The sequence below is a fragment of the Orussus abietinus genome, unplaced genomic scaffold, assembly GCF_000612105.2.
Source record: "Orussus abietinus isolate OABI.00-Male unplaced genomic scaffold, Oabi_2.0 scaffold10, whole genome shotgun sequence".
Lineage (NCBI taxonomy): Eukaryota > Metazoa > Arthropoda > Insecta > Hymenoptera > Orussidae > Orussus > Orussus abietinus.
Window position 1 is genome coordinate 662,276 of NW_019396009.1, and position 23,127 is coordinate 685,402.

At 37.1% G+C, this 23,127-nt stretch overlaps 4 protein-coding genes across 12 annotated transcripts; 3 read left to right on the plus strand and 1 right to left on the minus strand.

Annotated features, from left to right (window-relative positions):
• The first annotated feature begins 371 nt into the window (after positions 1-371).
• On the plus strand, positions 372-2,747 carry LOC105699604 (Bardet-Biedl syndrome 1 protein homolog). The gene is made up of 7 exons (XM_023434382.1): positions 372-438; positions 515-708; positions 779-988; positions 1,109-1,404; positions 1,486-1,732; positions 1,822-2,001; positions 2,087-2,747. The coding sequence occupies exons 1-7, from the start codon at positions 372-374 to the stop codon at positions 2,708-2,710; spliced, it is 1,818 nt and encodes a 605-aa protein (XP_023290150.1). The 3' UTR covers positions 2,711-2,747.
• A 219-nt stretch (positions 2,748-2,966) lies between these two features.
• LOC105699790 (exportin-4) lies at positions 2,967-10,803 on the plus strand. 2 transcript variants are annotated; one of them, XM_012425089.2, is made up of 12 exons: positions 3,039-3,089; positions 3,568-3,954; positions 4,053-4,320; positions 4,541-4,995; positions 5,090-5,351; positions 5,442-5,701; positions 5,828-6,267; positions 6,379-6,662; positions 6,738-6,913; positions 7,134-7,414; positions 7,483-7,711; positions 7,796-10,803. In XM_012425089.2, exons 1-12 carry the CDS (start codon positions 3,039-3,041, stop codon positions 8,081-8,083), a joined length of 3,381 nt encoding a protein of 1,126 aa, XP_012280512.1. In that variant the 3' UTR covers positions 8,084-10,803. The 2 variants fall into 2 exon arrangements, with proteins under 2 accessions (XP_012280513.1, XP_012280512.1); XM_012425090.2 differs by lacking the exon at positions 7,796-10,803 and having other exon boundaries at positions 2,967-3,089; positions 7,134-7,379; positions 7,483-7,690.
• A 41-nt stretch (positions 10,804-10,844) lies between these two features.
• Positions 10,845-12,797, minus strand: LOC105699791 (glycoprotein endo-alpha-1,2-mannosidase). The gene is made up of 4 exons (XM_012425091.2): positions 12,085-12,797; positions 11,736-11,998; positions 11,255-11,573; positions 10,845-11,144 (listed from the first exon to the last, which is right to left on the minus strand). The coding sequence occupies exons 1-4, from the start codon at positions 12,640-12,642 to the stop codon at positions 10,863-10,865; spliced, it is 1,422 nt and encodes a 473-aa protein (XP_012280514.1). The 5' UTR covers positions 12,643-12,797; the 3' UTR covers positions 10,845-10,862.
• Positions 12,798-14,104: 1,307 nt separating this feature from the next.
• LOC105699920 (UV radiation resistance-associated gene protein) lies at positions 14,105-19,110 on the plus strand. Of its 8 annotated transcripts, none has more exons than XM_012425357.1 (11): positions 14,105-14,248; positions 14,323-14,360; positions 14,450-14,557; positions 14,800-15,004; positions 15,290-15,877; positions 15,938-16,110; positions 16,212-16,432; positions 16,551-16,718; positions 16,844-17,764; positions 17,983-18,085; positions 18,192-19,110. In XM_012425357.1, the coding sequence occupies exons 3-11, from the start codon at positions 14,453-14,455 to the stop codon at positions 18,381-18,383; spliced, it is 2,676 nt and encodes an 891-aa protein (XP_012280780.1). In that variant the 5' UTR covers positions 14,105-14,248; positions 14,323-14,360; positions 14,450-14,452; the 3' UTR covers positions 18,384-19,110. The 8 variants fall into 8 exon arrangements, with proteins under 8 accessions (XP_012280780.1, XP_012280781.1, XP_012280779.1 ...); XM_012425358.1 differs by having other exon boundaries at positions 14,328-14,360; XM_012425356.1 differs by having other exon boundaries at positions 14,105-14,360; positions 14,438-14,557.
• The last annotated feature ends 4,017 nt before the right edge of the window (positions 19,111-23,127 follow it).

A 23,127-nucleotide genomic window follows, 5' to 3' on the forward strand; every position in this document is an offset into this window, starting at 1 on the left:
TTTAAAATAACATTACCCTGACGAGTAAACAAAAAACTTTATTTTAATAAAATGCATCTGTGTCGGTATTATCAATCACGTTACGTCAGGATGTAGATAAGGAATATTCCCACTGCACGTGACCGTCTCCATGGAGATTCGTTCCAAACAAATCGAGTTATGAATACTCCTCGATAGTAAAGAGCGACGATGAGTATACAAGAAGCATTCTTACTCCGCAATTCGCTTCAACTAAAAATTCTAGAATATTAATTATATTAATAATATTCAACCTTCTTCGAAAACGTTCCCGCAAATGCCGGCAATAGTGACAAAAGAATACAAAAATCCGCAAGAAGCTATGATCCGAGAGTGTCGACGATAAATTAAATATGATACACATTCTCTCGAACATCTTTTCTGAAACGTTAGATACAGAGAATGTAGTTCTGTCCGAGGGTAAATCGCAACATGGCAGGATTAGGGTAAGTAGTCATTGAAAGTAATTACGTATTGATAAGGTAGTTACATTAAGGTTCTGAGAAATATTACAGGTTGGAGCGCAAAATTGGAAACTTCAATCCCAGCAGATGGTTGGATGCAGTATGGGAGCCCGATGCTGGGATGTACGTTCTCCCAGGAGGTATGGACACGTTGGACACTTCCGGAGACGGAGACGGCAGATTAATCGTAACAGATCTGGGAACGGCGACTGCAAAGAATCCAAAAGTGAGTTTTTTTTTCAAATCGATGAAACCTCTATGCTAAATAAAAGCACCGATGATTTCGAACCTTCCAGATACGCGTTTACAAAGGAGGCGAGCAAGTTAGCGAGCACAACATCGTAGATCCACCATGCGGTGTCGTTGGACTCTACTCGGAAACCGGAGATACTCGATCCGCGATTGTTGCAGTAGGAGCAGGCTCCAGCGTTTACATCTATAAAAACATGCGAGCCCACTTCAAGTATTGTCTGCCTCATCTGGATGCGCATCCAAAGGAAAGAGAGGTACCTCGTGAATTCCAGAGACATCATCCTGCATCGTTTTAGCCGCATACTCGCAGTTAACGTTGGCCAATCATTGTGTAAAATAGACGAAACCTTGACGAAGTGATTCTTTTATAATAGATCTGGCACAAAGCAGGCTTGGAAGACGAGTTCAACGTGTCGACGTTATGCGACGACCTGGAGCTGCTGATGAATGAACTCGGTGCAAGTTATCTGTCGCCACGTACGCTGAAACTTCTGGCAATGGATCCAAACCTTCGGCTAAGTTTCGCCGAAGAGTATCGCAGGATACCGTTGACGAAGGCCAACGTCGTCACCATGGTCGGAGTAGCTCGGAAAGACTCTTGGAACGACCCGGCCAGCAGTTGCCTGATGGTCGGAACGGAATCCGGAGAAATGCTGGTTCTGGATCCTAGGTGAATAGATTATTCGTGGATGGATCGCTAATTTACATAGATTGCTTCATACTTTGTCACCTAAAACACTACCTGAACCAGAGCTTTCTCGGTCATGGACAAGTTTCTGCTGGGTTGGCCCCCGGTAGCTGCAGTCAGTGCGGGATTATGGGCCGGCGATGGTCAAGCGTTTGTTATCGGAAGGGAAGGAGACTTGGGTGTCTTGAAAAAAGGATGCCCTTATCAACCCTGGGATAAATTACCAGCACCGGCTGTGGCTATAGCATCGTTAGGGGATGGAATAGCCATTGCTGGGATGGACAGCACGCTGTGGGGTTTCTCCAGCAAGGTAGATAACGTCTCTCTGGAAAATTCTTACACGTAATACCGCAGATTTCACTTAAACAGATTATACGTATATTTACCGATATTACCCAGGGGGAGAAACTATGGCGGTTGTGGCTGCCAAGTGCTCCTTTGGATCTCGTAACCCTTCCCATGCCTCAGACTGGATTATCTCTCCTGGCAGTCAGCCTGGCTAGTTCGGAAGTTCATTTATACGACGGCAAGCTCCACGTGGATACCATCAAAATGATGGAGCCGGTGTCAGCTATGAAGGTAGAAGACGTCCCTCATTTTTCTCCGACCACCTCTGAATTAAGCAAGGATCGAATTCAGTCGTCGTTTTGGTTAATCCTTACAGTTCGGTAAATTAGGCCAGGAGGAACGCGCGATGGCAATGGTCACCATGGGCGGTGGATTGTGCGTGAAGATCCTGAAGAGAACCGCCGATTTCACCATCCATCCAGCCGCGTCTTCTCCCAGCGAGAGTACAGGGAGATTCGCCATTCCCAAGAAGACGAGATTGTTCGTCGAGCAGTCCATTCGCGAAAGGGCCGAGGCTAAAAAGATGTACAATATTTTTCAACAGGGCATTCTTCGGTTGAAATTAAACGTAGCCAAATCGGCGGTACGAGTGTTAGCCACCGGCGAAGAAGTGGGTCCATACCCTGTTACCTTGGAAGCTAGCATATTAGGACTGGGACCAGATTATTTAATTCGTCTTTTGGTGACGAACGTGTCGACCGGGCTTTCGGACACTGGATTGTTCCTAGTGTGCAGAGATGAGAACGCGGATATATGTCCAAGAGTCGTGGATCTACCTCTGTTGCCCAGCGGTATCGCCATTCCAATTACGATAAAGGCTCGACCGAGAGATCAGCTTTCGGGAAATGTTAAAATCTTGCTCTGTAAGAAGGACAGGACCAAACCAATCGCCTTTACCAACGTTCTTCTACCTGCTTGTGAAGAGGAAACAAACGTTTAATCCTGTGATGTTCTACATCGTCTCTGGGCCCAACCGAATCTTGTTTTAGTTGTTAAGAAATTGCGCAACGTACCAATTTTATCATATTTATCTATAATAAAGTATATCAATAAAGGTATATTTTTTGTACAAAGTGTTTTTCGTTTTATGTCCGTTTTTAAATGGAGCATGAGGACGGATGGAATGAAAGCAGAGATGAGTTGTGGAACTCGCTGTGTTATTCAGTATGTATATACGTTTACATGCTGTATTAATAGAGCTTGTTTATACCATTCTAAAACTCGTACCAATCAATCCGTGTAAACTAAGCCTAACGTGATTTATCAAAATGGCGGATCAAGTATTGAGAGAGTTAGAAGTAGCTGCACAAATTATTTTGGTAAATAAAAACATCTATAGAATCTTCATGCTTATTGGAATTTATTTGGTAGCAGAAATCGTACAGTGTTTGTTTTCTAAAATTTGAATGAAAAATAAACATGCATAAGCATTCAATTTCTAGTTCTTATAAATTATGTTATTGTATGCTTCAATTTTTGTTTTTAACGTTTAAAATAAATATTGTGATAAGTTTACAGATTAGAAAATTGAATGAATTATGTAAAATGAAGGATATGTTAATTGATTATTTGATATATGTAGAAATACATGTGTGTCAAAACATTGTTCTTGTAATATTCAATAGGCTTCTACATTGCAGTAATTAATGGTGCTTATTGAGCTAAATTTGAATCAGATCATCTTTTTATATATGAATGAAACTTAATATCACTTATGAAAATTCTGAACCATTGTAATTGTTATTTAAAAAAATCAGTGAAATATAAAGTACTTTGTCATTTATTGTTATTTTTCAGGCACCACCAAATCTTGTCTCAGCTGAACAGCGGCGGTCAGCGGAAACAATTTATTTAAATTTTCGCAAAACTAAGTCACCTTATCAATTATGCAGACAAATCTTGGAAACCAGTACTATGGATTATGTTTTGTTCGAAACAGCTGGTTTAATCAAAACAGCAGTGATCACAGAATGGGCTATGCTGCCAAAAGATGATATTCACTCATTAAGGCAATATCTGTTACATTACGTCACAGGCAAACCAACCTTAGCACCGTTTGTTAGGGAACGGATTATACAAGTAATTGCAATCATGGTTAAACGGGGAAGTGTACATTCTGCCGAAGAAAGGAAAGAAATATTAAATGAAGTAGAAGGATTTATTTTGAGTGGTGATTTATCAAGGGTATGTGAACTTATGATCCCTTTGTTACGTTATCTTTGAGATCATAAGTACCTGTGAGTATGCCTTTTAATATTAACTTTACCGTTTCATCTGTGCAGCAACTTTTAGGATGCAGCATAATGTCTGCATTATTGCAAGAGTATGCTACTACCGTTAAATCATCTGATGTGGGCCTCACTTGGGAACTGCATTTTTTAGCTAAGAAAGATTTTGAAGTTATTGATTTAAAGAAGATTTTTAAATTTTCTGTATCTGTACTCGGAGAACTGATTGAAAGAGAGATTACAGAAAATATATTGCCCCTCATTAAACATCTACTTTCAATATCAGAAGATGTATTGGTTTGGGAATCTTGTCATACATGCTATATCCTTTTTAAACACTGCTTTTACTTACATCCCTACATTATATCTGATTTCTGTAAATGTAACTTACATATTAGTTGATAATTGTATCAACTATTAAATTATTAATTGGATTATAATATTTTGTTTTTTTATTGAATTTTTGTAGTTAAGAGTAGTTACAAAGTCAGGCACTTGAAAATAGTAAAGACGTTTCAGTGTATTCCTTAACTCCGTTGTACTACCAAAAAGAATAATAGGTGCCTTTGGAGGAATCTATAAAGCTGATCATAATGCACCGTTACGATTGGATGTAGTGTGGCAGCAAGTTATATTGGATCCAGTTGTCCTTAGAACATTTTTTACGCTATACGCTAAAGTTCGTACATACCCACAACTGGGCCACCATGCCAGGAATTGTTTGGTTCAACTAGGAAGTTTAAGTGGTACAGTGTTGACATCAGATGATGTAAAATTACAATATTTGGAATTGTATGTGCAAGAATTTTTAAAACTTCTCTCTAGTATCGATGTAATCGATCAAGAAGCTGTCGGTATTGCCAATATGTTCAGAAAAATTGGAACATTTTTTCGTCCAACATTACTTACCCTGCAGAAAGATATGTTGCAATCATTAATTCAAGAAATGACTAGGTTAACATGTTTATTTAGTGCTGGTGCAGCACAAGAAGAATCCGTACGTATTTTGCATAAATTAAGCTAGAATAAACTATGGTCTACGAAATCTTTTAAAATTTAGAAATTTACACTATTAAATGCATCTTTCATAGATGTATGCAGATGATTGTCTATATATGGAAGCTTTTGAAGATATGCTCGAAACATGGATTTGTATCATGTTTGAGGCACAGTTCTTTTCATCTGAATTTTGTAAACAAAATTACATGCAAATATTTAATGTGTATCTTCGTTGTCATTTATCTCCACCGGATGGTACCAGAGGTGCCATTGAGAAAGACACTCGTGATGATGAAATTGATGGTACACAAGAGGATGATAGAACTAAATTTAAGAAGCAGTTACAAACTATTGGTACATGTTTACATGATCTTTTATTTTCACAAATTTTGTGAGATTGCGTAATCTTGTCAGTAGGGTTACAGCTAAATTCTATTATTACAGGCATTTTCGCTAGAAGAGTTCCACGTCACTCATTATTATTACTTGCACGTTTACTCGAAGACCGTACCTCAATGCTACGTAATCATTTGAGTACAGTAGTTAGGCAAAGAGGAACAAACACATCTGAATCTTCAAAGGCAGATGGACTGTACGAGGATTTACACTGGCTTGTTCTAATTGCAGGACATACTCTTTGTTTAGAATCTGAAGGTGAAGCAGCTTTAGTGCCTTCTGAACTCATGCAATACAGTATAGAACAGGTAATATCTGTTTTACGATCACTGAATCAGCAATGATGGATTTCTGTAATTCACTAATGATTACGTTAACAAGATTTACTTGCATTAGTGAACAAATAATTTCAATTATTGATCTGTTGAAATTAGGCACATCGGGGGGAAGTTGACATCAATGTCACCCTACAACTCTTTGCGTCACCGCAAAGTAGTCTTGCAGATATAAATGGAGCCGAACAATCAGCTGATCATATTGTTCGTTTAATCTCAGCTGTCTTTCGTTTATGCGAAATCGAAAAGGCTGCGATATCAGCTAATATCTCGAATATGCTAAGCCCAGAGTTAAGCAGCACAATTGTATGGTTTTTGCATAGGTGGTCATTGAGCTACCTAATGCCGATAGAAAACTGCTATGATGAAATTAGCATAAATCTGTTGCAAGCGTTTGGTCAAGATAGTCAAGGTGCATTGTGGACGATGAACTTTTTAATGGAGAAAGTCCGATGTAACATCAGTGTCTTTAAAAATGAGCCAACGTTAATGAAGGAGACCATGAAATTGTTAAGTGCTCTTGTTGATTCAGGAGTAAAGTAAGTGTATTAATTTATATTGAAAAGTTTATTTAAATTTTTTTATAATGTAAAAATGTATACTACATATTTTATCAGTTTTAACGAACATTATCTTCTACATAATTTCAGAGTCAAGTGCCTGTTAAACTCTAATCAAATAGGGGCCTTAATTGAGTTAGCCACAAAAAAACGGTTTGATTTGCCCTCAACGGCTAAAAGAGGCTTAATGCGTGTAATAGTTCAAATTGGTGACGCTGTTCAGCTCTACACCGATGAACCCCATTATTGGGTGCAAACTTTGGAACCCTTGAGAACTAGTTTTAAACAGATCGTTACCAGCGATACATTTCCTAGATCGTATCATCAAGACAATATAAGGGCGCAAATATTTGATATTTTAGAATCTCTAATCGGTAACTGAAACTCAATGCATGTATATTACTCTTTAGTTATTCATGAGATCGACTTAAAATATTTATTAATTGTAGGTATTGCTCAAGGAGTACACGATTCAAAAGTAGAGTCTGTGTTTCTTCACGTGTACCCTGTATTGGAGGAACTTCCAAACTTAATATCTTTGTACCACAATTATCAGCAGATAGTACAATTAATTCTAGAACTGTTTTACGAATGTACAAAAGGAATGCTTAATTATTTATCCGGGGTAAGTGTCAATCGCATGAAGATACCGGTAACACAAATAACGAAAGAGTCCATAATGTTCTCTTCTATTTTTAATTTCTGGTTGACAAAAAAAAATGTATGTCATTGCATAATGTCTCTTAAAAGAAAAAAAAGTTGAAAGTATTTTAGGCTATTGTACCCAGCACTATTTTAAGGTATTCAACAATTATCGTATCATTTTACATGTAATATGTTCACAGCCTGAAAGTATACGCATGTATGAAGCGTGTGTACACACAGTACAAGCATATGCTCGTTGTAATTCCAATCGATTGACTGTTGATTCTACTGCGGAGGAAGATTCGTTTCAAGATATTCTTTTGCTTATGCAACTTTTAACTAATTTACTCATCAAAGATATACCTGGTGTGATAATTCAGGACCAACAGGAGATAGCTGCTGATGCGTTCCTACGAGGCTTAAATATAGTTATGCCTATGATGACGGTAGAATTACTAAAATTCCCAACTTTGTGTTTACAGTATGTCCTTTTATCAAAATTTATTTAAGGTGTTGTTTGAAGTTTATTTAAATCATTGGTGCTTGTAGATACTTCAAGATGATAACAAATATTTGCGAGATGCATCCAGAGAAGGTTTTAAGTTTGCCAAATGATTTGTTGCAACAATTATTAATGTCCGTAGAATTGGGCCTCTACTCGTTTGGGCAAGAAATTACAAGTTTGTGTTGTGACATCATACGAGTAGTGGCCAAACATATTTATTCCGAAGTCGAGAAAGGACGGCCAAAGAATCCGTTAATGATACCATTTATGAATGTAAGTAACGGAGTTATTACTATTTCGTATGAATTCACATGGTACAGGTATTTAATCTCCACGATTTATTTCCCAAATTTACAGTTACTGATGAATTTAATTCTGTCACACCAAATTAACACGGACCTCCTATCGAGTACTAGTTTACCGCTGTACTATTTACTATGTTGTTACAAGGAACAGTATCAACAATTTGTACAGAACTTCTTGGCTAATCAGTCTGATCCACAAGTGGCTCAGAGATTTGCGACAGCTTTTACGAAATTATCTACAAATATCCGCCTAAATGATGATCGTCTTCAGAGATTGAGATTTAGTGATAATTTCGACAATTTCGTAATCGATATACAAGGTTTTTCGATTGTCAAGTAAATTAAGGTACTTAAAAGAATCAAACAACTGTAATATATTTTGTACTGTTGCAGTCTTTTGTTTCGGTAATTTTGTTTAAATACTCTTACAACTATTAGACTTAGATAAACGAATGCTTGAGATTGAAGTGATATGAAACATCTGCCTTTTGCGGAAAATTGCGGATTCCTAACTAAGGTACCGCATATCTTAACATAAGTGATTTATTTAACGAGATTGTATTCACCACTCTCACGTATTTTTCGTTGTAGTTATTTGTACAAACCTTAATTTTGAAAAGATTCATTTTTCTCGACGTTGCGATTTCAGATACATATGTATCTGAGAAATATTAATCGTATAATGGAAGATTGTAACGTATCTACGAGACAATCTGTATTGTTATATTGACGCCTATGCTGGAAGCATTGTTTTAAAACTATTTTTCATGCATATAAGTCATAAGTAATGTATATTTATTGGGATTTCAAATCTAGTTCATTATTTGTATGTATACTTGATAATAAGGCTAATCCAAATGTGATGAATGTGGTCAATGATTAATTGTAACTCATTAGAAGATATTTATTAAGTTGAAGAAGCACCAAAAATGTTATTAGTTACATTAATACAGTTTGATTGAAACAGTGGTATATACAAAAGTTTATAGCCTGCAATGAAAACCATAATAAATGTTACTAGACATAACATTTCAGTCATAAATGGCATTGGATTGAGCTTGTATCTTGAGAAGCTACTTATTTGAATAATTTTAAGAAGCGGAATGAAAATATTGTATCTATTTTTCTAATATTATTTTCAAGTAAATGTTTGTCATATTATTTATTTCAAGTGGAAATCTTAAAATCGATATTTTGCATCTTTTTCGGGTTTTATCTGGTTATCTTAAAAACAGACTTAAAACAACAGTCGAAGGTCGTCACATATTAACAAGTTACGTGCCTTTTCTCGAAAGCTCCTTTGTATATTTCCATGTAACAATAGCGATTAGAGAAGAATATAAAGATATGATATATACTTAGTTGTCGCGTATACGTAATAAGTGAAAAGTACATCAGGAACAAACGAAACTACACTATGCTTCCTGGAATGATATTGTTCGGAAATACTTGCTGTGTATCTTTACTATGAAACATAATATATGGGTGTCTCTAAACTTAAATCATATATGTAACATTGGGATAAAGGAACACGCGGGATTCCTTTGCACACCTCAAGAATAGAGTATGATTTCTAACATTATTGACAAGTACAATCATTGGTGATTAATCAAATCATTTGAATAAAATTCATATTAGTAATTATTAGTACCACAGTGTGTGGATATATTGAGATGCAGTCATGGTTATTTTGTACTCAAGGAATAACTTATTAAAAATTGGGACACAAAGCAACATCATTACTTACCCGTCTTTTCTAAACATTGTGTACTAATAAAAATTGTATATATTAACAAGTTTGCAGTCTTTATTGATTTCTTCCAATCGATCGCTGTAGTATACACATTTTTGAGGTGTACAATTCATTACAGATATGTACATGTATGTTAAACTAAGTAATATACCTTTATTGAACGAATTTAAGAACTTCATTGCACAATATTTAAAAATCGAATCATTGAATGTCATTCCATGTCGAGTGAATTCCAGTGATATGCATCGGCAATAATCTCACAAAAATTTGGCATCATTTTTATGACCCAGTGGCTTAATAATTTACACGGCCAATGATCCTTATTGCTGAACCATTTAATGATGAAAGGACCTCACTTCCACGTTGTAGAATGTTAACCACACATTTTGTATCGCACAGGAATGCTATTTGGATAATAACACCGTGGACTTGTTAATTTATCTTAACTCCTTCTCAGTATTTAAGAGTAATAGGGGAATAGTTAAACGGAAGTATGTCCTGTGAGAGAACGGACAGGGAATGGTTATTGTCCATATAATACATACATGTGGGTTTAATATATATGTATATAAAACATCTACTTATGGTAATTATCACACAGCATTTATATCTTACTCTTGCCAGTCGCTACCTGTCAATTTCAACAAGACTATCTGCTGACCTCAATACCCGATGTCATGTCATTATGTTATTAATCATTATTATTGTATCAAGCTTGGTCAGAAAGTGCTGAATTAATTGTGGTTTGTTGTTCTACTGATTATGGCATTCCAAGAATATTTTGTTGGACCTAATGCTTGCAGTTCTTCATCATGCATCTATAATTATTTCAACTCATACATTACATATTTTTCTTGATAAGTTCTTAGAATAAAATTGAATGTGACAATCTTGGTGTGCACCCATGGTGTTGAATGGAATAGATAGAATTGAAATTATTACTATAATTAAGTGCTATTAGAGCCATTTTTCATTATATATATATATGTATTAGATGTGTAAAATTGTCAATTGGATTTATTGAAGTCACTATCATCCTGGTAGAGTTGCATCTTCAAACTTAAACTCGTGTGAAAAATCTATGGTCTAATGCAGTATTTTAAGTGCCTATATTTTTTATTAAAGGTTTTCGATATCTTTTGTTATGAAGATTATTATCCATAATAGAAATCGAATAATTCTGATGTAAAGTGGCGTTAAATGATTTACATACGAGATTGTTTTTAGGACTATACTAACTAGACTAGGGGCAATACGAATGTCTTGCTTAATTATTATCGAATCATAATAAAAATATTGGGACTTAAGATACATCGAATGTATGATATTTCAAAGTCAACTGGTGACTTTCAGTGAAACGAAGCTCTCAGTCTTTCTGGTCTGTGTTAGTATATTTCTCTATAAACTGTTGTATCCACCATTTTGTTAAATTCAGATAAAAGTGAGAACCTTCGGGCTCATAATCGAGGTAGGTGAAGTCTTTGTTACTAGCTGGTTTTGCTGGTTCGATTTGAGTACCTTCGTGCCACTCATTGAACGATGTTATGGAAATCATGGTTGCTCCACTATTCAATGCACTTTTCCAAGCCACTTCGTAATACTGCCCATGTCGTCTGTGTCTTGTATTTTCAGCATTCCATGGTCGTACCTAAATTTAGAGAAACCATTTTTAATCCTTTCAAGAAGAATGTAATTAATTTAATTAATGTGTTTCACTAATTCTTTGGGCACTAAATTATTATTGGATGTTCAGCTTACTTGTGTGTCGATGTAACCAGGACCTACACCAGGAATGAACAAGAGCCCATTCTGTCTTGCAAATTTATTCAAGTCTTTCCAATTTTTCCATGTACTACCGTAACTAAAACCGTTTGCGGCGAAGTACGTATAAAATCCATCAAAATGAGACTTCTTAATATGATTTCGGTGTTGTGAGTCTACCAACAGTCCGATATAGATTGCATCGATTTCCGTGCCTCGGAGAGTTAAGTTTCCTCGTAAAGACAATAATTCCCACCAAGCGCTTGACGGAAATACGTATGAATCGTAGATGTACACAACTGGTAAAACTGTTCCACTAAAAGAGACAACAAAAAGATACTTTTGTAATGTTATTACTTAAATGAGGCGAACAAAGGATTAGTATTTACGGTAACCACGTGATACAATTAAATTTGATAAATATTTCAAAAAACGTCCAAGATCGTATTGCCGTGTATAAAATTTGCTGAAAACTTACTCTTCTTCCCTTCTCATTCTGTATAATGCTGGATGCGAGGAGTATTGATTAAAAAGATACCGTATATGCTCTATCAAATTAATTGGATTTCTTCCTGCGTATGGTTCAATATGTGGAGCAACTTTCAAGTGATATCTGTGCGCAGCATCGAGTACGTCTGGTAATACAGGATCGGTACTATCCATTGTTTTAGGAGGAGTCCAAGAGAAGACTATAACTCCCACGCCAGCTTCTTTTAATTGTTTCATATGTATATCTATAACCTGTAAAGTAACTTATATTAGAACACCTTTATTTGTAATGCTTGTCAAACTTAAATACAAAGAATCGATAGAGCTTTTATAGGAACCTGTGGATCTGTTGAACTGTAGCAGCCCAAACTGGGATAATAGTTGGCTCCTATATCAGCTGGTGGTTCGTGACTTCCATCTGGAAATACTCGTTTATCGTTCTTTTTCCAATTTGGTAAATAATCATGATTCCACTGTTTCCAGACACCGTCGTATGCTTGAGACCGATACCATGCATAATAAAATATGTGGATGTTATAATTAGGTTCAACAATGGTGTCGTTCTTAATCAACGGAAGAACTTTATTTCGCATCTTCCTAGACATCCGGGCAACCTTATTCTGTATAATTTTCTCTCTCATTTCTCTGTACTTCTTGTCATTGATCTCCTTTTGATTTTCATTAATTTGCTGAGCAGTCACCGAGTCCATTAATTGGTTAGCTACGGTACTCCACTCCACCGCAGGAGTTACTGCATGTGGTTGACATTTAACTGATTCCAACGGCGACAACTTAACGATTATTACAGCTGCCATTAATGTTGACAGTACCAAAACAATAGCTGACAAATAGAAGCATCTCCTCAGAGAAACTGCCGTTACCATGCTTCCAAACATAATGAATATTTACGCTCCTTTTGCCTATACTCACTTAGGAAGCGAATTTCTTTATAATTAATTATTAATACTTGGTCTTTCAGCAAATACTGTTTAAACAATCTGTATTTTTTTTCACAATCTTTAGTTATAAATATTATTGTTAGCGCATAAAGTCCGATAATATTTTAATCACATCTTGAATATTATTATAAAAATGCATAATCTCAGCTTATTTTTATTACATCGATAAAAGGAGTAATCAAATGACAATGTTTTTTTTTAAATTATCATCAAATACTGCTTTTCCATTCGTTGACTGAAAGGATCAACGAATCCCATTTATGGATTTAGAATCACCAATTAAATATCACAGCGCTCATCGATATTCTTCTATAATGATATTATTGTCCTTGTTAAATTGCACAATTACAAAAGGCCCGAGTTGTCAACAAAATCATACAAAATCAATAAGTTTAGGAAAAATAACAACGCAAGATAATTGATTCATGAATGTACTTTAATAAGCAGAAAATAATATATACAGTTCGAGGACAGTAAAAATAAACGTATAAGAAAATGTAATTTAACTAAGTTGAAACAAAAGGATTGATATGGAGGCTTGGCATGGGCGGTGGGTTACGTGCTTATTAGACCTGTCACCGATTGTCACTCCCCGTTGTCAATTGCACTTGATGTTAACTGATTTTACAAAAATGCTTTTAAAGAAACTGTTTCTTTACGCTTATTGAATAACTCGGTACAAGGTCCTCGCAGACAAGATAGATACTCCTTTAGTGAGATACGGAGTAGTCTCTGGTTGTTGCTGGTTGTCTCTGGTAGTCTCCATCAGTCTCCATGCGGATTATCCTCGTACTTCACATATGGCAACGTCGCAACTTCCGCGGAATTAATTGAAACCTTGGTTTGGACTAATGTTTCGCTTCTAATTATAGCTCTTATCGATTTTAAGTGATATAAACTTTCCTATCAAATAGTAAATAAACCCTTTTACTTTTTTTAAATCTTACAAAGTAATTCTAGAAAATTTCAATTTTGATATTGTGTTCATTTTTATATGATAGAAACGTAATTCTATTAACGTTATTTATACCGAATGTTTTAGAAATAATCTGATTGACTGGCAGTGTTAGAAACGTTATCTTTATTTATCAATTGTTTCCTTGTCGCCGTTTTACAGCTTTCGCGAAGCGTATGAATTTTAAATTACCGCCTAAATTATTCCCTAGCAAGCTAGTCATTCAGGAAGGACATTACCGGAAACTCGAACTGTTTAACTATCTACTAGGGTGTAGTAATGTGTCTATTTTGTTGCCTATATCTCATGTTTACGATTTCGACCGTCAGATGACAGCAGTATCCATATAGCTGCAAAATACGGGATGTGAGCACTTTCTATTATTTTTTAGTGGGAATATAGTTTGTGATTTAAATTAAGTTTTATTTTTTTGGATGGTGGAAACACGGTGGAAACGGTGAAAACCCGGCTATTGAGCATGTTGTGCATGTTCGGACTTCTTGTAGGCTGGAGATCTGTCAGTTGTTGCAAGTGTCATTTCTTGCTAATTGGATGGAATAGAATAATTAACACTACGACTGGCGATAAGTACTTATAAGGCTTTTAGTTTTACACAACACCAGGAGTAAGATCTCGAAGGATCATTGTAAAATTTGGTCTAGCATAGGTGGGAATTCATGTAACCTATACCATGCTTTAAGTAAGTTAATGTTGACTTTATTCAACCCACTGTTTGATTGTTTCAACAATTTTGTGAGTATAATGGTAAAATTATAGTGTTGTGCATAGGTAATGGCAAAACCAGAGATGCGGAGCCTCGTTAGAGATCTGGATCTAACTCTCCAGCCTCGGGTTGCTCCACGGTATAAAGCTTGGCTTCCCCTTGCTACGCAACAAGTATGTTATCCAAATGTGCATTTATTTAGATAGACCTTAGACCTTTATTTAAGAATCATTTGCTGTTTTTAGATAAATAGTAGTGAATTACTGTTAACACTAAACCTACCACTGGCGGGTCAAATTGACTGGTTTAAATGGTATTTGTAATGGGGGTACAAATTGTCGGTAGGTTTTGTGTTAATATAAGCAAGATAAGGTATGCGTTAAATAAAGTAATTGCATTTTAATATTGATTTCAGCTTCGATTTAGAAGTTTGATTCAAGTAATTGGCCATAATTTGAAAACTGATGCAAAAACCGACACATGCTGTTTTTATTATACCATTCATAGGACGGTTATGTCGTCTCCGTTATATACAAGTGAAACTTTAGATAATGCGAGCCCTCGTTGGGCTAATCTCGAAGTGCCTACTTTGCATGCCACCGGCCACTCTGCTGCCAGTGGTGAGCTCTATCATCAGTTAGTACTCTAACCGCAATCCTATTTCAATTAAGTTGTACCTTATCGTACCTGTATATGTAGAAGTTGTACAAACTTCCTTTCATATGATTTCAATTTCTACAGAAATGTTACATTTTATGTATTTTTTGTTTAATTGCTTATTCCAATGGAATTAATGCATTGTGTTATCAGAAGGCCTATCATGACATCGTGTATAAGTCATTACCCAACGTCATAAATGATATTTGTCTAAATATTGATTAACGTATTATTTTTATTTGATTCAGAAATTGTTCTAAGATTGTGGAGAAGGGTAATAATTGGAGATCCAACATCGGACGTTACCATATTTACTTGGGGCATATCATTTACTGGTTTAACATATATCGGACCCAAGTTACCAAGCAACTTGGATATTATTCTCTGCAATAACTCACTTGTCTTTCACCTTCATGGAGGATACTTTACACCTTCGTTTTGCCTAACAAATCCACCAAATCTAATGAGATATTTGCACATGAGTGTAAACTCTTCAGAAATAAAGGACAGTTATACCGTCAACAAACTGAGTAGTCTACGCAGTAAAATGCAAGCACTGAGGCAACAATCTGAGTCAGTACGAATACTGCGAGAGCGCATTGCATCAGGAGATGACATGCAAACTCCAAAGTTTCCACAATCTTCATTGAACAGATTATTGCAGCCCAGAAAGGTTACTCGAGAAAAAAGGGCAGAGATAATGAGAATACGTAAAGAGCTTGAGGTTGCTAGATTTCGAGCAAAATTATTGGAGCAAGAAAGAGTGAGAAAAATGGGAGAGTTGCGAGCTCTCAACCAACTTCACAGTAGTATTAAAGAGGAGAATCAAGACCACGGTGAGAATAAAATATTTATTTGTAATAACAGTGAGATATCAAACCATCTTTAATTATTAGGGTCTGACTTAATGGAAAGATATCGAGAGCTAAACAGGGATGTAGAAAAATTACATGAATGGCGGCAGAATCACGTGGAAAAACGAGACACCTTCATTCAAACCACTTCTCAACTCGCTCATAGGAGAAGGCAATTAATTTCAGAATTATGTTTAATCTACCCAATTCAACAGGTACTGTGCAATATGGAAGTATTGGGTTCTATCCAACGAAATTAATTTTTTTAATAACACAGTTACGTACAATTAAAAGTACAGTTATTCTATGGTTACAGGAACGGGATGGAAAATTTATGATAAATAATGTTCATTTGCCAGACAGTGAGGAATTGGAGTCATCAAATGATACCCAAGTTGCTGTCGCACTTGGATCAGTCGCTCACACAACACAAATGATAGCGAGTTTTCTGAATGTACCTACAAGATATCCTATAATTCATTATGGCTCTCGTAGTAAAATTATTGATCATATTACTAATAACCTTCCTGAGAGGCAGTGAGTACATATACTTATTTAGCATTAAATGAATGCACTTTAAACTCAATGTAGTATTATTAATACATCTTGAATTTATAAATTATAGGAGCGATTTAACCTGGTATTTTTTTTAAAGGTTTCCTCTATTTTCTCGAGGTAAAGATAAACTGCAATTTCATTATGCAGTGTATCTGTTAAATAAAAATATAGCTCAATTACGATGGTACTGTGGTCTTCCTACAATGGATTTACGAGCAACGTTGCTAAATCTTTCCTCTTTGATTAATATAAAACAAAGTCAACCGTAAGTCCTTTAAATTTATATCTAAATTGAAAGAATGTGCCATGTCAGATAAAGACTAGATGGTATACGATATTCAGCAGACTAATCCTATCATTGATATTTATTAATGAAGACATTATTTACAGATTTGATAGTTCAAAGAGGACATTTTCTGGTTCTTCACTCGATACCGAAACGGGAAGTAGCAAACATAATATGCCCCTTACACCACCAATTCAGAAAGTAATGTTTGAAAAGTGTCACCGGTCCTCTCGGTCGATAAGTCAGTTGAAATGTGTAAGATCTTCTCTTGGCTCCTCTTTGGATCAAGGTCTAGACAAAACAGCGCTATCGCTCGTTTTGAGTAATCAATCAAAACGTATTTGTAAATCTGAGGAAAGTGCCATCGATGACAAAACTTTAACCTTACCTGAAGGTCGATCTAGTAATAGTAGCGATGAAACTTTAAATGGAACTATTTTTAATAATACAAAAGTTGCTAATGCAAGCTGCTATGCAGAAATTGATGCTACCTTAATTAACAATTTCATTGAAATTACGATACCAATTTCGGTATCAAAGCCAAAGAATACGTCAGAGAATGTGGAAAATACCGTTAATACAAGGCAACGAAGTTCTAATTCCATAAGCAGTTGCGAAATGGCACTATCAAGTAGTCAAATCGATGGAGAAGATAGTTTGAACGATAATCCAGTCAAAACTAATGACAGCAACGAGTCAGTGTTTTCGGCTGATGAGAGATTAGAGAGCCCTCGAGATCACGAAGGGGCTGTGACTAACGATTCAAAATCGAGTTATGCAATTTCCAGTGATGCTCTTCAAAGGAATCAACACCCAACGAATAGTGATTTAAGTCTAGGGAATTGTAGTGAAAATTTCTGTGACAATAGTGAAGTGGCAACGAACTCAAATCCGTTGGTGAGTTCTAGTAAAGAACATTCTTACGACAGAGTCAGTCAAGAGAAAATGTCGAGTTCAAGTAATTCTGAAGATTGCTTCACGTCAAAGAAAGTTCCTGGACGAAAAATATATGACCCAGAGTTAAGGTACTTATGAGGAGATAAATGAGGACTAATGTCATATGTTGAGAAAAATATCTTGTCATTTCTTTATAAACCCTTTTTTTTTTTTTTCTAAGAAAAAGTGAGTTTATGTGCAACATGTGCTTTGTTTTAGACAGTAAATGAAAATACATTTGGTTCCGATAAGTAGTCATTTTTTTGTCCAGTTTCATGTGCCAGTACTGACGGCCTGATGATTGTAGGCGTGATCGAGGAGAATCGCAACTCTCTCAACAGGACTGGTTATACGGTGATCATGCTAAGAGCTTTGAAGAGTCGTCCCTGTTTTTTAAATATGATGAAATAGTATGGAGAGTATATGATATATATTCATTTATTTTTTTTTGATTATACCATAGAATATAATTTAATAACTCCGTACTAGTCATTAATAGTTCAATATTTATTGCAGCTAAATCATGGATCGCTGTTGAATCAATTACCGTACCATGTAGTCAACGAAGAGAAGGAAAAGTTTAGAGATCTACAGGCTTCGTCGGAATATTTAAATTCAATGAAACGTAGTTCGGATAATGTATTTGCACGAACAGAAGCATTAGCTAGTAAAAACACTAGCTTTAAGGTAATGAAGCCACGACCATAATGTTTTGTAAATACTTAGCACTGACAGTGTGAAACCGCAAAGTACGTTTAAGGAATATGCGTACGCTACTTAATTTCAGATAAATAAGATATTACGCTGTCGATAATTTTACCATTCTAAAAGATTACTTTAGTGTATGTGTATACTGTAAGTAACGTTACTGTAATGTTGAGTATTGAACTTGTAAATTAAGAGTACAGGATGCACATTTCATTTGATTTTTTGAGGTGACATTATGCCACAGTTACAATAATTTATATAACGACACGTTTATGTGAAAAGGTGTATATTTCAACTTAACGATAGGAAGGGGACTTTGCCATTTACCAAGCTTTGTACATATTTGAAACAAAATGAAACTGTACATTATTCTTTGAGTAGAAGAGAGGTCTGAACATCGATTGAAACTACAGCCTTTAAATGGCTGATTCCTATTGCATCAATGAAAATATTATACGTCCTTTATGTTGTTAAAAATATGAAAAATAGCCATATGTGATATTTTTTCTTAATAACAATTTCCTTATCGATATTTTCATTCTTAATCGATGATGAGAAGTTAAAGCAATACACGTTCCTTATTGGTTCATGTTTACAACCTGCGTAAAAATGTACCATTGAAAAGAAAAGTTTCTATTGATTATTGATACGTTATGTTGCTGTTTAGTAATTGTGTAATGAGATTAATATGTATTCAAATAAAATTACGTTTCCGTACTATTGAGAACACGAGCATGGTGCAATATTATGTAAAGTAACCGGTAGTATATGAAAAGTTTTATTTTTTCATATAATAAACATTTTAATTCCACGAATGTGATAGTATACACAATAAAAGACAACCTCTGTAAAGAGAAACATTTTTATAGATCATATTTCTTTTCGATAAAATTCTACGTACTTAGGCGCTTAGTACAATAAGTGAAGTTTGTGTATACATCTGTAAAATATAGCAATCGGTTATTTGGTGAATATTTGAATGATTGTATTTCCTGGCATATCATTGACTTCAGGAAGAAACTTCTATGTAATATTGTAATTGCCATCGCCGTTAACAAAGAGTTCTCAGAGAAAAATAAGAATGCATTGATATTAAAACTTTAGAATAGAGCGCCTCCTCTTGGTAACGGAAGGTTGCTGAACTATAAGGAAAAATGTCTTTACCGATGGAGTTGGGAGATGGCACTCTTCGAACTAGCTAAATCCAGAAATCCAAAAACGGCAACTGGCCCTTTCACGACCAAACGGAATAAGGTGATAGCTTTATCTGTCAGTGTGGTATATATATTTATACCTCTAACATGTCTCATAATTTGCATTGATTATTTATTACACCCAGTACTTTTTCAAGGTTATCGATGGGGATTTGCTTCACCGATTTACTTACTGGTGACTGCAATTCACTGGTTATCACGGATATCTTAGTAAGTATCCGCGATAACGGAGTATGTAAAATTCTTATCGATATTTAACATCAGTTTTTGATTTACACCAAATTCTAACAGATGTCGCGTTCAAACTGCTGCATCCGCAACAGCGTATTCAAAGATTCCCTTGAGGATCGTTACTGCAATCTACCTCTGACGGAAATATTAAAATAACGAGAAAATTATTGCCAGTTCACTCGATATCTCGGTACGTAGAACGGACGACGATGTATCTAAAACATATCTCCTGGCATTGCCAATATTTAATATCGCTTCCTTATTTCTCTTAAAAGAACCCGTCACGGATAACGTCTTTCAATCGTTAAGCCTGTATCGACATTGAAAGCTCCCCGAGGAAACGTTCGTTCAACCGATAAAAGTCATGAAAAAGTATCTCTACGCAAAGGAAAGCTTCCTCATTGTTCCCTTGAGGAAATCCAAGAAGATGTACAGTGAAAGTACATTCTATGCCTATAGATTCATAACGTTCATTTGACCATAGGCATTAAAAGTTTGTGCGTTATCTTGCATTTACATACTCGCAGGATGAGTGCAAATTTGTTAACGATTTACATGCCTCATTTTATTTTACAGTGATTTAACGTCAAGATTTGATTTACGGACGACCCTCGGAAATGTCGTCATTCGGCCGCTTCGGAGCGCATTCGACAGTTCCCTTGGGAGCCGTTACTCTAACCGATAAAAATTGCTGGAAAACTTTTGCACGGGAGAGGACACTTCGTCATCGTTCCCCGGAGAAAATCCGACAAAATGCCATTCATGAATGCCTCCGCGGGAAAATAGAGCAGGCGTGAGAAGAGAATTTCTGAAAATCACGGGAATTGGAGACTTCCCACCTCGACCGAAAGGTATCGACTTCATTTCCCGTTTTGAGCCCTGATGCGGCACGATATTTCTAGTATTCTACCTGTAAGTCACGCAAGTCATTTCTGACGAACTCACGATGCACGTTTTTGTATTGATTTTCAGATAGCTTTCGGATGTCTAACGGCATGGGATTTCTGAATGTGCATGGAACACAAAAATACTGCAAGCGGCATAAAAATGGTTAACTCTGGTTAAATCCGTGCCGAATCGCAGCAGAACGAAAGAGGAGGCGATCCAACCAGCGATCGTTTCTGTCGTTAAATATAACGTTGGCCGAGTCATGTCGATCAATATTTGAAACCGAGAGTCTTTCGGAGTTCTCGTGGGCAACTCCGAAAACTGGTCGTCAGACGTTAAATTATTCGACTGGGCATTAGAGTCTGGATAGTTGTGCCGTCCTAAAAGGTGATTAATCGTTCGCTCGCTCAAGTTGAATTTCCAGTTGTTTACGTTTGTTAATTATCCGGGGACGCGAGTACACGTTTAAGTTGGGAGAAGAACCGTGTACAAAGGCCACCGGGCCAAAGCGTTTACCCGGTCGTTAGAGGAGTTGTTACTCAGCATTTGTGCTAATTGTCGCGTCAATGGCCACGCACACGAGCAATCGCCCCCGATGTTCGTACACGCTTAAACGTACCGTATAACTTTTTAGAGAGAAATTATCACGACCAATGAAAACGATGGAAAGCTCGGACCCACCTCCCGTCGTCGAGAGGACCGAAGTTTTTGGACGTGGGCCGACAACTCTCGAGAAAAGGTGATTCCAAAGTTTAACCGGGATAAGACGATGCAAGGTATTACGTAGAGGAAAATTATCGAATGAATTTCCGTTTCCAGGTGTAAGGGTTCAGCAAATCGGTGCGAATGCGGAGACATCGGTAACCTCGCAACGATCGGCGCCATCTTGGTCGACCAAGAGACGTCCTTCGGTAGCTGGCCGACTTCATTAAGCTCGCCCCTAGTCGCACTTAAGCTCGTTGCCTAAGAACGGAGATCCGTAAGCCCGCAATTGCCGATCCTAATTGGAGAACTCGAAGACGTCCCCTCGGCGGGGCCGGCATCCGTCTTCTCGCAGTTCTCGCTTCTGCCATTACCTTCGAGGTGTATCGCTCGCGAGACACCTCGCTAATTACTCTCCGCGTAACTCCAGAGTTGGATTTCTACGCTACTCCCGGACTAATTGATTCTAATTAAGAAATCGAGAGCCGGCCGAGCTCTCGCTAGATTTTAACGACGAGCGTCCGTTCGTTTCTGGGATTCGGGCAATTATATTTGTTGCGACGAGGTTTACGCTACGCCGGGCCTCGTAATAACCGAGCGACAACGGAGTTCGATCGTCGCGGCGTTTGTCCGGGTCGAGACGTCGTTTGTCGATACGCGATGACGTCCTGCGACGTGTGCATATCTACGCAGCTATGCGTAAGGCGAACGAACAAACCGCAGACACTCGATGTACGATCCTTTTTAACGGTGCGGCGAGGCGAAGGTCGCGATAACGTGCAATTAGGTTGCATGAACAAGCGCGTTCAAAGAGGTCTAGTTAAAGTGCTGCGTTTCCGAGCAGTAATTATCAGCTTCCTAGAGTGCGTTGTCAACGGTTACCGGGTTTTCCGTTGCAGCCGTAAAGATGGTATCGCGGTCTCTTGGCACTTTAAAAAGACACACTTCTCCTGTTTTCGCTTCTCCACCTCGCATCGGTTATCCGCAGTGTGTGCAGGGCATATCGCGGAAGGTTCTTTCGATATTCAAGGGGGATAAATAATTTTCGACCGCGCGTTTAACGAACCGTTGACAATTCCTCGAAGGAGGGATATCTATGGCTGGTATCTTGCAGAGGGTAGCAGAAGTAGAACGCGGCTAAATTTACATCTCGCGGGTGCATATATTCGCCGTCGGTTTATTCCTCCTTTTGGACAGCTGATATCATCGGCGAGCCGTATTCTCTCTCGGAGAGGACCGAGAAATGTCCGCTCGTGTTTCGCCGTTCTCGATATCAGATGTGATAAAGGGATTTTTTCCTTTGAGCTCCGACGTCGCTCGGGCGATTTCAAGAAAATGGCTTCGCGGCTAATAAACCGAGCGACGGCCCGCCGTAATCCCGCCGTTAAACGCATCGAAAGCACCCGGGAACGGGATCTGTAAATCTATCGTAATCTTCATACGATATCGCGATTTAAGCGACAGTGGACGTTAACTTTGATACCTGTCGTAAAACTTGGGAGCTTCGGACACCGTCGTTAACGTCTTAAGATGATTGAATCACGTTTTTCGAGCGATACACTTATCAAAGAGATCTCTCTTAAGCGGGCCCTGAAAAGCCAAACTTTCGGATCGCCTTTCAACGGTGACACCCGAGGAAGCTTCTTCGCTTCCTCGGAGATTCCGTCAGTCGACGGAAACCGAGACGAAGCTCGAACTCGAGAGAATTC

Excerpts from the sequence above, each read along its gene's own strand:
- LOC105699790 (XM_012425089.2), top strand. The coding sequence starts at position 3,039 with ATGGCGGATCAAGTATTGAGAGAGTTAGAAGTAGCTGCACAAATTATT. Across the intron at positions 4,321-4,540 it reads GGAATCTTGTCATACATGCT|TACCAAAAAGAATAATAGGT; the intron begins ATATCCTTTTTA and ends ACTCCGTTGTAC. Across the intron at positions 6,663-6,737 it reads TATTTTAGAATCTCTAATCG|GTATTGCTCAAGGAGTACAC; the intron begins GTAACTGAAACT and ends TATTAATTGTAG.
- LOC105699920 (XM_012425356.1), top strand. The coding sequence starts at position 14,453 with ATGGCAAAACCAGAGATGCGGAGCCTCGTTAGAGATCTGGATCTAACT. Across the intron at positions 14,558-14,799 it reads TTCCCCTTGCTACGCAACAA|CTTCGATTTAGAAGTTTGAT; the intron begins GTATGTTATCCA and ends TATTGATTTCAG. Across the intron at positions 15,005-15,289 it reads CGGCCACTCTGCTGCCAGTG|AAATTGTTCTAAGATTGTGG; the intron begins GTGAGCTCTATC and ends TATTTGATTCAG.
- LOC105699791 (XM_012425091.2), bottom strand. The coding sequence starts at position 12,642 with ATGTTTGGAAGCATGGTAACGGCAGTTTCTCTGAGGAGATGCTTCTAT. Across the intron at positions 11,999-12,084 it reads ACAGTTCAACAGATCCACAG|GTTATAGATATACATATGAA; the intron begins GTTCCTATAAAA and ends GTTACTTTACAG. Across the intron at positions 11,574-11,735 it reads AGAATGAGAAGGGAAGAAGA|TGGAACAGTTTTACCAGTTG; the intron begins GTAAGTTTTCAG and ends TGTCTCTTTTAG.
- LOC105699604 (XM_023434382.1), top strand. The coding sequence starts at position 372 with ATGATACACATTCTCTCGAACATCTTTTCTGAAACGTTAGATACAGAG. Across the intron at positions 1,405-1,485 it reads ATGCTGGTTCTGGATCCTAG|AGCTTTCTCGGTCATGGACA; the intron begins GTGAATAGATTA and ends TACCTGAACCAG. Across the intron at positions 2,002-2,086 it reads AGCCGGTGTCAGCTATGAAG|TTCGGTAAATTAGGCCAGGA; the intron begins GTAGAAGACGTC and ends TAATCCTTACAG.